The sequence below is a fragment of the Alligator sinensis genome, unplaced genomic scaffold, assembly GCF_000455745.1.
Source record: "Alligator sinensis unplaced genomic scaffold, ASM45574v1 scaffold647_2, whole genome shotgun sequence".
NCBI lineage: Eukaryota > Metazoa > Chordata > Crocodylia > Alligatoridae > Alligator > Alligator sinensis.
Genome location: NW_005841832.1, coordinates 2,694,080 through 2,705,324, shown reverse-complemented (window position 1 = coordinate 2,705,324; position 11,245 = coordinate 2,694,080). Strand labels below are relative to the sequence as shown.

The 11,245-nt window shown below is 61.0% G+C and overlaps 1 protein-coding gene across 7 annotated transcripts in view; it reads left to right on the top strand.

The window, feature by feature from the left end:
• The window catches only part of TBC1D17 (TBC1 domain family member 17), a 9,281-nt gene extending 2,842 nt beyond the window's left edge, over positions 1 to 6,439 (top strand). Inside the window, exons 8-18 of one of the 7 annotated variants that reach the window (XM_025196014.1) lie at positions 9 to 73; positions 567 to 698; positions 997 to 1,100; positions 1,365 to 1,459; positions 2,245 to 2,361; positions 3,295 to 3,395; positions 3,851 to 3,950; positions 4,067 to 4,164; positions 4,365 to 4,481; positions 4,772 to 4,858; positions 5,195 to 6,439. In XM_025196014.1, coding sequence (XP_025051799.1) covers positions 9 to 73; positions 567 to 698; positions 997 to 1,100; positions 1,365 to 1,459; positions 2,245 to 2,361; positions 3,295 to 3,395; positions 3,851 to 3,950; positions 4,067 to 4,164; positions 4,365 to 4,481; positions 4,772 to 4,858; positions 5,195 to 5,413 — 1,235 coding nt within the window. In that variant the 3' untranslated portion in view covers positions 5,414 to 6,439. Of the gene's footprint in view, positions 1 to 8; positions 74 to 566; positions 723 to 996; positions 1,101 to 1,364; positions 1,460 to 2,244; positions 2,362 to 3,294; positions 3,396 to 3,850; positions 3,951 to 4,066; positions 4,165 to 4,364; positions 4,482 to 4,771; positions 4,859 to 5,194 lie in introns of all 7 variants that reach the window. The other 6 variants (XM_025196011.1, XM_006014895.3, XM_025196019.1 and 3 more) reach the window with 6 other exon arrangements.
• Positions 6,440 to 11,245: the final 4,806 nt, after the last annotated feature.

The following is an 11,245-nucleotide window of genomic DNA, read 5'->3' as shown; positions in this document are numbered from 1 at the left end:
CAAGCGGAAAAATTCCTGGTGGAGAGGGGCAGTGCCAGCCAATGGGCTTCCTTGGCAGATGGGGGTGAGACTGGTAAGGGCAGTGCCAGCCAATGGGCTCACTTGGTAGGTGGGGAGAGACTGATGGAGGGTGCCAGCTAATCAGCAGGGGAGCAAATGACTGACAGGGGAAGTGCAGGCAACCAGCTCTTTCAGCAGGTGGGGTTTGGCTCATGAGGTTGGTGTCAGCCAGTCAGTTCTCTCAGCAGGAGAGAGCATGCCTGGTAGAGGGCAGTGCAGCTTATTAGCTCCCTTGGCAGGTGGGAGGGGCGTGGCTGATAGGGGATGCCAGCCAATCAGCTCTTAGCTCTCAAGAGCATGGCTGGTGGGGGCCATGCAGCCAATGGGCAGACTTGGTAGCAAGTGGGAGTATGGCTGATGGGGATAGTGCCAGCCAGTTGGCTCTCCAGTGGGGGCATGGCTAGGGATGGTGCCAGCCAACCAGCTCCCTCAGACCTGGGGGTGTGTGACTGGCAGAAGGGACTGGATCTTCCCATGCCACTTGTGACCTCCAGCCGTGCCCACAGCAGGTGCAACTGGGGGAGCGACCAGTGGTGCAGCGGGAGCCCCCAGTGACGGAGCTGGAATGGGAGCAGCACCTAGACCCTGAGGGGCGCGTCACCAATGTTGACAGGCTTCGCAGGCGCATCTTTGCTGGGGTGAGTGGGGCACAGGCTGGAGAGGTGCGTAGCCAAAGGTGGGGTTTAATAGGGATCCTAGGGTGTGTGTGATGGGGTGGGGCCTCAGTCAGTGGGAGGGGCTTGGCTGGCTGGGTGGAGCCCTAGGAGTGGTATGGCTATGAAGGTGGGCATATTTGGGGTGGGCAGGGTTCTAAGTGGGAGTGTGACTGAGGCTGGGGCCTTATAAGTCCCTCTGGGGTCTGGGGCTGCAGTGGGGGTCAGTGTCCCCTTCTGGGAGCTGTGGTGGCATTCACCCCTGTCTCCTCCCCATCTGCAGGGCCTCAGCACAGGGCTGCGCAAGGACGTATGGAAGTACTTGCTGGGTTACTACAGCTGGGATAACACGAGCGAGGAGAACCGAGCTCATGTCCGCCGGAAAACGTGAGTGTGTGCAGGGATGAGGGTCATGGCCAGGGCAGGTTGTGGGGCTGTGGGTCAGGAGTGAAGGACACCAGTAGGGCTTGTCAGGGCAGTGGGCTGTGGGTTGGGAGTGAGGGCCACTGGCAGAGTTGGCAGGACAGGGGCTGCAAGTGAGGAGTGAAGGGAGCACTGGCAGGGCTGTGGTGGGACAGGGAGCTGTGGGTTGGGAGTGAGGGGGCTGCTGGTAAGAACTGTAAGTCAGGCTTTGTCCCTTGCTTCCCCCAGGGATGAATATTTCCGCATGAAGCTGCAGTGGAAGTCGGTGAGCGAGGAGCAGGAGCAGCGCAACTCCCTGCTGCGTGGCTATCGCAGCCTCATCGGTTGGTAGGCCCAGCCACCCTGCCCAGGGTGATTCCCCTGCCCCACTGCCAGGGCTTGGTGTAGGGGAGGGGCAGGGGGCTGCACGTCAGGAGTGAGGGACTCTGGCATGGCTGGGGACTCATGAGTGCCCCCCACTCCAGGAGCCCCCCCAACTGGCCTGTGGCTGCCCCCAGCCCCACCACCCCCATGCTTGCGTGGGAGGGGTCACACTCATCTCTTATGTGTTGGTTGTGGGGTGGTGAGAAAAGCTTCTGCTCTTCTTACCCCATGCATTATGTGTGGACTTTGGACTCCTTTCTTATTTCTCCTACCAGTGTCCTCACCCCTGTCCCAGCCCCCTAGTGAAGGGTGCCCAGGCCATAATCACTCCCCTCCATATAGCCCTTACTGCCCTGCAGCCTGCTACACCCTCTGCCACAGCCCTCCCAGAGTGCCCTGTCTATGGGCAGGTCCTGGGTGTAGCTCCCAGACTGAGCCCTTCTTCAAGCCCTTCACCCATTGGTAACGATGCATCAGGAGGTGTGTGGGTTTGTGGCTGGGGTGGGGGCAGGGGATGGGATATTGTGCCCTCTGGGGTCCCTGCTTGTGCTCTTAGTCTCAGCCCTTGGTTTCTACATTTCCCCTCCATCCCAGGCTAGTCTCCAGGGGACCCCCTCCCCCATTGCAACCCCCCTACATCTGCCTCATGGAGAAACTGAGTCCCATGGCTCCCATCCCTGCCCCACCAGTGCCCCACCCCCACAGTGTGTTCCCAGCTGATAACTGCCCACCCCCTCATCCCCAGAGCGGGACGTGAGCCGAACTGACCGCAACAACAAATTCTACGAAGGCAGTGAGAACCCAGGGCTGGTGCTGCTAAATGATGTCCTCATGACGTACTGCATGTACAACTTTGATTTGGGTGAGGGGCCAGGGCTGGGGGGAGGAGGGGCACACTTGTGGGCTGACCTGTGGACAGCTTTGCCCCTGGGCAGGGATACTTATGACCTACTGCATTGCAGCTTCAATGCAGTAGGGAGGTAGAGTGAGGGAGGTGGAGTTGGGGGGTGCCAGGGGCAGGGGAGCATGGGTCAGGGCACACTCATAGCTTACTTCAGGGATGGCCAACCTGAGGCATGGGCACATCAGGATGGGGGCAGGGATCACAGTGGCAGATAGGGCAGGGAGCAGGCAACAAGGCATGGACCAGAATGTAGTGGTAGATTGAGCAGGGAGTGCAGGGCAGGGAGCAGAAAGCAGAGCAGCCGATTGGATAGGGAGTGGAAAGCAGAGCAGCTGGTTAGGTAGGGAGCAGCAAGCAGAGCGGGCAGGGTAAGGGGATCAGAGTGGCACCTGAGGAGGGTGCAGAGCCAATTCATGGCCTGCCTGCCAAAAAAGTTGGCCCCACATTTGCCTACCCCATGGATAAAAGGGGTGAGAACAGGGTTGAGTCAGGTGAAGGGTGTAGGAGTCACTAGGTTGTTCAAGAGGGTGTCATGGGAGCTGTTGAGGGGGTCTTCGCTGGGGGCGGATATGGGAGCGGAGGCTGCTCTTCTCTGTGGGCCTTGTGGGGTCTGAGTAGGGGCAGAGGAATAAATGTACTGCCACTCTAGGATTAGCACTGGGTGAGGGGAGCTGGCACTGCCCCACATAGTCAGCTTTGTTCTGGGGAAATGGGTACCCCTGTTGCATGTAGGGGGGGGTGCATCCTGCAGTGAGGATGAGTGTCTCAGCATCAGTCAGGGTGCTTAGGCAGGGAACAGGGGTGCCTGGTGAGGATCATGGGTGCCCAGGGTCGGGGGGAGGAGGCTGACAGGGTGGGTGCCCATGTCTCTGACCCCTGCTGCCCCCCCAGGGTACGTGCAGGGCATGAGCGACCTGCTGTCGCCAGTGCTGTATGTAACACAGAATGAGGTTGATGCTTTCTGGTGCTTCTCCGGCTTCATGGATCTTGTGGTGAGGGGCTTGCGGACATGCTGGGGTGGGGGACAGGTTGTGGCTGCTGTTTGGTTGGGGGTGTCTTACTCTATGGCCCTCACAGGCATCTAGAAATGAAGGCAGGGGATTGGGGGCTGCTGGAGGAGCAGAGCCTGGACATGGAGGGGGTGGATATGGGCCTTGGGCCATTTCTTGGGTGTTGTGAGGCCAGGGATTGAGGGGGCAGTTGAGGGACCAGGTAGGGTGGGAAGGGGCAGTTCTGCTGTGGGTTAGGGCTCAGTTCAGGGATGAGTATATAGTGGGGCAGGATGCATGGCTCTGGGGTGGGGTGGGGTGGGGTGGAGCAGCTCTGGCCAGTGGGATGGGAGATGGGCCCTTCTGGGTGGGGGTATCTGGAGCAGGGAGCAGCTCTGTGTCTGGTGTGGGTGGGGGTGTCTCTGGCTCCCTCCCCACTTACCACCCTCTCCCCACAGCACCAGAACTTCGAGGAGAGCCAGGAGAGCATGAAGCGGCAGCTGGCCCAGCTCACCCAGCTCCTGCGCCTGCTGGATCCCCTGCTTTGCGACTTCCTGGGTACAGACCAGCCCTCACCACCTGCAGGGTGGGGGCGGTCCCCAGGATTAGATCAGGTGCCCTGGGAGGGTGGGAGGGCACCCAGTTGTTGATCCCTGTCTCCCTGCTCTCCATAGACTCCAAGGAGTCTGGCACCCTCTGCTTTTGCTTCCGCTGGCTCCTCATTTGGTTCAAACGGGAGTTTGCCTTCACTGATGTGCTACAGCTCTGGGAGGCAAGTGGGGAGCATGAGATCCCCTGAGTGGGGGGCACTGTCTAGGGATGGGCAGTGAGGTGGACTTCGGAGGGGGGCAATCAGCAGGGTGTGAGCCCTGTCTGCGTGGGTCGGTGGAGAGAGGGTGTGGGTTTTGGGATAGGGACTGTGGGCTGCTCTGGGGGTTTTCTGTGATCCAGTCTCTTTCTCCGCCCTCCAAGGTGCTGTGGACGGGGCTGCCCTGCCCCTGCTTCCACCTGTTGGTGGCCTGCGGGATCCTGGACTCAGAACGCGAGGCCCTCATGAACTCAGGCTTTGGCTTCAATGAGATCCTCAAGGTGAAGGTCCTGGCCCCTCTTCTTCCCCCCCAGCTCCCCTAGATCAGCTGGGTCCCACTTCTGGGACTCCACAGCCCCTGAACCCCACCATAGAGCTCAGCCTCAACTTTGCTATGCCCCATGTTGCCCCTAGGCTCCAGCTCTGGTGATGCCCCCACAGTCCCATCCTCAGGCCCCACAACATGCCTGGGGGCAGCTCCAAGGAGGGGACCCTGCCTCCCCCTTTCTCCCCAGTGCAGTTCAGTGTACAGGAGGGTCCCTGCTCCCTGCTGAGCTGCCTGTCCTCACAGCACATCAACGAGCTGACTATGAAGATGAACGTGAATGACATCCTGTGCCGGGCCGAGGCACTCTACAGGCAGTTGGCAGCCACCCCGGTGAGACCCCAGCCTGCCCCCCCTGCACCCCAGTTCTCCCAGCTCAAGCCTGGCTCCAGCCCCCAGGCCAGGCCCCATTAGCCCCTTGTCCCCAGGATGAGCCTGTGTCCCTCCCACCCAGGCCCTATGCCCCCCTAGACGCCATACCCCTTCCCAGCCTGGCCCTGACCATTCCAGCTGGTTCTTACGCTAGTCATCTGTAGTCCCCTAACGACCAACTCTGAGGCCTAGCTCAGCCCATGCCCTTGCTCCCAGCCTGGGCATCCCCCTACTGGACCCCTTGCCCCCTCCCCTATCATCACCCCCCAGCAGGCGCTGACCCCGCTATCCCTGCAGGAGTTGCTGCGGCCTGTGCAGGAGCTGCTGGGCCTGGGTGCAGGTGCCTCGCCTTCCCACAGTGCCAGCTCAGATCCTGCCAGCTCTCCCCAGCCGCTGTCGCCTGGCCAGGCCCCGGAGTTGGAGCTGGCTGACAGCATCCCGCCCAGCCAGCCTGACAGCAGCATTGAGATCCTGCCCACCGAGGATCCCAGCCCCTGCCAGAGCCCCTCGCCCTGAGCCTCCACCCAGGAGGGGCTGCCCGTCGCTCACACATGCACTTTAATTGTGGGGAGTAGGGGGGAAGGATGGGGGGGGGGAAGGTCTCAAAGAAGAATAGGGGGCATCTTAGGGACAGGGGGCAGCTCCCAGCGTGCCCTGGGGCCTGGCTGCAGCTCCCAGTGTGCCTTGGGGCTTGGGCATGATTCCCAGAATGCACTGGAAGCCTTGTCCTCATTCCCAGGATGACTTGAGGCTGGGCTGAGGGCATGTCTCCCAGCATGCCCTGTGGCCCAGAGGCCTTACTTCAACATCTTCCTGCATGGGGAGGAACTAGTGACCTACCTGTGCTGTTCACCCTTCTTCCCCCGCCCCCCACACACACACACAGTGCCCCAGGGCAGGCTGTGTCCCCTCCTCTGCCTGGGAGGCAGACCAAAGATGCCCCTTAGCCCGTACCTCCCCAGCCATGGGAGCCAGGATGCCTGGGTTCTCTCCCCACTCGGTGGGGTGGGAGGGGATGAAACCAGGGCATTGGGAATCTGGATGCTTGGGTTCAGTACACACTGCCCCCCCACCAGTGCCCTCACCCAGCCCCTTGGCAACTGTTGGCCCTGTGTGTGCTGACAGGGGTGTTTCCCCAGTAGGGGGGGCAGGATCTGGGCCATTGCAGCTGCCTCTAGGAGCAGCATCTGTCTGACTTCCCCCCAGGACTATGCCCGCCCCATCTGTAAGCTTGGTATGATGTGAAGGGCTTGATGGAGCTGGGGTCCAAACTACTCCCCGTACCCAGTGGGGGAGGGCAGGAGGTGCTCTGGCCATGCACCCCCTTTTGCAGCTGGGAGGGCCTGGCTGCTCCCAACACTGACAGCCTGAGGGGGTCACTGGGCCTGGCCCCTTTAACCCTCCCCTCCACCCCCCTGCTTTAGGGGTAGGTGAGACTCAGGTCTTGCCCAAGAGTGGGGCAGGATGTGACCTGGGGGGGAAAGCCCCTTCCCCCATTTGCTTTCTTTGTAACATGCATTAAATACAAAGTGTTGTTGGTTTTGGTTTGTACTTCCGATTGGTTTTTGCTGGCTGCGGGTAGGGCAGGGGCCGGATGCTCGGTTTTCATCCCAGCGTTAGGAGGGTAGTAGGGGCTTGTGGGTTAGAGCTAGGGTGTTAGGGAGCCCAGACACTTGGGTTCTTTCCCAGCCCGGGGAGGGGAAGGGAGGGGGTTAGAATTCAGCAAGGACAGAACCCCTTTCTGTCCCTTCCAGCATCCCTCCTCCATTGTGGGGAAGAGGGCTGGCTGGCTCAGGGGTGCAGATTCCCCCACAACACACAGTATTCCTATGTAAGGCCAGCCCCTATCTCTGTCAGTGCTGGGGTAAAAGGTTGGACTGTGGGGGAGCACCTGGGGCAGAGGCCATGTCCCTGTGCCAGGAGGGGACTCCCCTTCCTCTTACCTCTGCCCTGGGCCAGGGTGCTGGGCATAGCTAGATACTAGGGTCCGCACCCATCTTCCCCTTCTGTCTGCCCAGGCAAAGGCACTGGCACCAGCACTGACACCGGCACCCCCTGACACCCTAGGCTGGAGAATCCAGGACAACCTCCCCCTTGCAGCCTGGGCTATTTCTGTCTGCCAACACCTCCCTCTCACCCTGCCCCCCCAACACATGCACACCTTTACACAACCAGCTCTAGCCCCTGGGACCTGGCCGACTTCTCTGGGACACAGTGGGTACCATGGGGCCACCTGCTTTCCCCCCACCCCTGGCAGGGGCAGACTATCGGATGGATGGAGTGGGGGCTGTAGTTTCAGAGGCTCCCACATCCAGTGCACAGCTCAGCTGCTGCCCCTCGCTCCTGATCTGCAGCCCCCTGCCCTCCCCAGCCCTGCCAGTGCCCTCCATTCCCAACCCACAGCCTGCTGTGCTCCCCAGTACTGTCGCTACCCTTCATTCTCAACCCATAGCCCCCTGCCCCTCCACATCAGCCCTGTCAGTACCCCTGGTTCTGGGGCAGAGTGGAGGCATGGTAGAGATCCCCGTCTTTAGCTGTGTTTCTTTGCTCCCAAAGTTGGGGTATTGTGGGGGGGGCTTCAATCCCTTCCTTGTGAGGAGGGAATGGGGGCAAGAAACGAGGGCAGGACCCCCCAGGGACTTGGTGCTGCCAGCACATCTCCCTCCACCCCCCAGTTCAGGGCCAGGGAACTAATTAGCAGCCAACACATGGAAGTGGGGCAGGCAGCACTGAAATACAGCTCCCAGCTGGCAACACCTTCCACCCAGCCACTGGCTCTTTCCAGGACCTCTGGGTTCTCTCCCAGCTTTAGAGGGTAGGAGGGGTCTGGTGGGATGGAGCAGGCCCTGACTCCTGGATTCTCTGCCACCCTAGTTGTGATCAGGATCCACCCCTCATTACAGGGGGGTGGGTGAATGGTGCTGAGAGAAGGCGGCTCATGGGGGCAGGAGGTGGCTGGGGCCTGCAGCTGAGCTGGGTACAGGACACAACAGCCCCCCTTCCCCCCACAACTCCTGGAGGCTGTTGCTCTAGCCCAGCCTGCAGGGGTGCCACTTGGCTGGGTCTCCTCTGCCTACTGCCTGTGCGGGGGTGGTCTTGGCTGGCAGGGCCCATCTCCGGTTCCAGTCCTATGCCAGGAGTGGGCCAGGTGCCCACAGCCTCCTGTGCCACAGATGCAGCAGCACCAAGGCAGGAACCTAATTAAAGGCCTGAAATGAGTTTGCTAAAGAAGGGAGCGCAAAGACGCTGGGCAGGTGGAGGGGAACGTGAGCAGAACAGGGGTGGTGAGCCTATGGTGGGGGTGCCCTTCACTTCTGACCCACAGCCCTCTGCACCCCAGCCCTGCTGGTGCCACTTACTCTTGACCCACAGCCCCTCACTCCCATTTCCCTCAGCCCCAAGGAGAGTGCAGAGGCCGGGGTGAAAGGTTTCCATGAAAAGGCTCTGTTTATTTCATGCTGTAACTCCCGGCGTGGCCAGCCATGCAGCCCGTGGCCCCCCGCCCCCACGCAGGCGGGGACCCCAGGGCAGGATGCGGGGGGTGGGGAAGGGGGGAAATGGGGAAGGGGGGAAGGAAAGGACAGCGATAGAAGTGACCCCCGCCTTGTGGGCCCAGCCCTGAGCACAGAACTGGGGCCGGTGCTGTCCGTCAACAGTGTGGGGAGTGGGGTGGACAGACAGACAGAGATGGGGTGATGGGTGGCTGGACAGACAGACAGATGGGGTAGCGGATGGACAGATGGGTGGCCAGAGGCCTGGGGGAGAGGGGGTGTCTTGTAGGGGGGCTCCCCTTCCCTGCTTGCTGCTGGCCCATGGAGGCTGCCCCCAGGTCTGCTCCCTCCCCCCAACCATATGCTCTGGTCCTGGGGGGATTATTGCTTTCAGTGTGAGATGGCAGAGCTGTGGGGGAGCAGTGGCAGGGAGTGGGGCTAGGGGGTGCCTAGAACTTGCGGGGAGGAGTGCCTGGGGCTGGGAGCCAAGGGCTGTGTGTGTGTGTGTATGTCTGGGTGGGTGCACATGTGTGTATGCCTGTGTATGTTCCCTGTGGGCACTTGTGTGTGTGCATTTGGCTGTGTTACCTGTGTCCACACCCCTGTATTATCTCTGTGTGTGTGTCTATATGCGTATGTGCATGCCTGTGTTACTCCCTCGTGTCCATGCCTCTATGTGTGTGTGCGCATGTGTATGTGTCCATGCCTGATGTGTGTGTGTGTGCAAGTGCCCATGCCCACATGTCCCACAGGCATGGTGCGTGCAGGCATGGCCTATGTGTGCGTGTCCCCACTGGGCCCGTGTGGCATACCTGCCCCTACCCTTGGCACTGCCCAGGCAGGCCTCGCTCAGGGCACCTCCAATGCCCCACACCCCCCCTCTGCCAGGAGCGCCCCCCAGGGGATGTATGGTGGGGAAGGGGGTAGCAGGTGACAGAGGACATGGGGGAGGGGCTATGGGGGGGTAAGAGGAGGAAAACAGCAGCGGGGTGCAGAAGAGGGGGACACATAAACATAACATTACCCAGCCCCTCACCCTGCCACCCCTGCCCGCCATGACACCCCCAAAGACATTTGGCACATAGTGGGAGCTGGAGGAAGGACCTGCCACAGGTGGGAGTGGGGAGGGGCAGGCTGGAACCCAGGTGTCCAGGTGGGGTTTGCGGGGAGGAGGGCAGGATCGTGTCCCCCCCCTTAAAAAGGCCAATTTCTCTCTCCACACCCCACCACCCCAGCTACAATCCTGCCTCTCACCCTGCCCCAATGGGCTGCAGCCTGGCTAAATTGTTTTGGTGGGGAATCTGAGCCCTTCCCCTGCCCCCCATGGCAAGTCCCCCACCTCCATTACAGCTGGTGCGTTGCCGTGACAACGGGGGTAAAGCCAAGGATGGGGGGGAGGGGGGGCTGGAAAATAAAACATTGCCGTCACTGTGTGAAAAAATAGCTCTGTGCCCTCCCCCCACCCCCACCCAACCCCCACCCCAGGGGGATCCCCATGGGGGACCCCCCTGCATCATCCCTGGGGGAATCCCCCATAGGGGGACCCCCCACATCATCCCTAGGGGGATCCTCCATAGAGGACTCCCCAGCATCATCATGCCCCTTTCTTTTCCTCCCAACATGGGACACCTGCTATCCATCCCTCATGGGGACCCCCATTTCCTGCCCCCATAGGGGGGACCCCCCCACCCCACTTTGGCACCATTCCAGACACAAGCTGCCTGTTGCACCTGCCCCGCTTGGGGGACAATTGGGTGTCTTGCCCCCCCACCTCACCCTGTCCCCCCCTTCCTGAGTCTAAGATGCCCCCCCACCCCCCGGCACACGCTGGTGGAAGACATTGCAACCTTGGCCTCTTTGCACTGGGCTTGTTGGGGGCTGGGGGAAACTGGACCCAAACAAGGGGGGGTGCCTTGGGAGATGCGGGTTCAGCACCCCCATCCAACTCCATTGCTGCCCCCTCATCCCAGGCGTTACTGCCACCTTGTCACTGCCTAGCTCCACAAAACAGCCCCCACCCCATAACACATCTCACAGCCTGATTTCCAACACCCCCCCACAAAGGGTCAAGTTAAAGTGCAAAAAAACAAAGGAACCGCCCCCCCCCAACACACACACACACCACCTTCCCCCTATAGGGCCAGGGGCAGGGGAAAGACAGTCCAGAGGCAAGTCTAATGTGGGGATCCAGGAGGGGGTTGGGGGGTAGGGGGAAGAGACACCTGCTGTCAGAAACCCCCCCCTCCCCCAAGACATGCATATGGAGGGAGTGGTTGCCTTTACAGCCAGCCTCCTACCCCTCAGTTAAATACCGCCCCCCAACCAGTTTCTGGGACCCTTGAATGCAGTGACTGGTCGATATGACCCTGTATCTGCCCGCTATCCCACCCTGCTGACAAGTGGGGTAGTGCTGCAGGGGGGTATCTGGGGTTGGGGCCCAGTGCTGGTTATCCCTTCCCCTCCAGGTCTGACCCTCCTCCAGGCCCCACTGTGTTGGGAGGGGGCTGAGCAGGCCATGGCTGCCAGTCTAGCAAGAATAACTGTAGATTGCATAGGAATTGTTGCATAAAAAAGCTCCCGGCACCTCAGGGAGAGGGGTTGGGGCATAGAAAGGTGAGGCTGGGCTATGGGAGATGATACAGAGCAACAGCAGGGGCACGAAGGGGTGGAACAAGGCTGGGACTCGCCCCCCCCCCCGCCTTACAGAGACCCCCCTGAGGACTACTCCCGCATGGAGCCCCCCAGGACCAGATGGGATGTCACGGGTTGTGTTGCATAGTGTGTGATGGATGGGTTTCTGGGCAGTGGTGCTAGGGAGGAGGTAGGGAGGCAGCAAGAAGGAGTGGGGCGTGAGGGG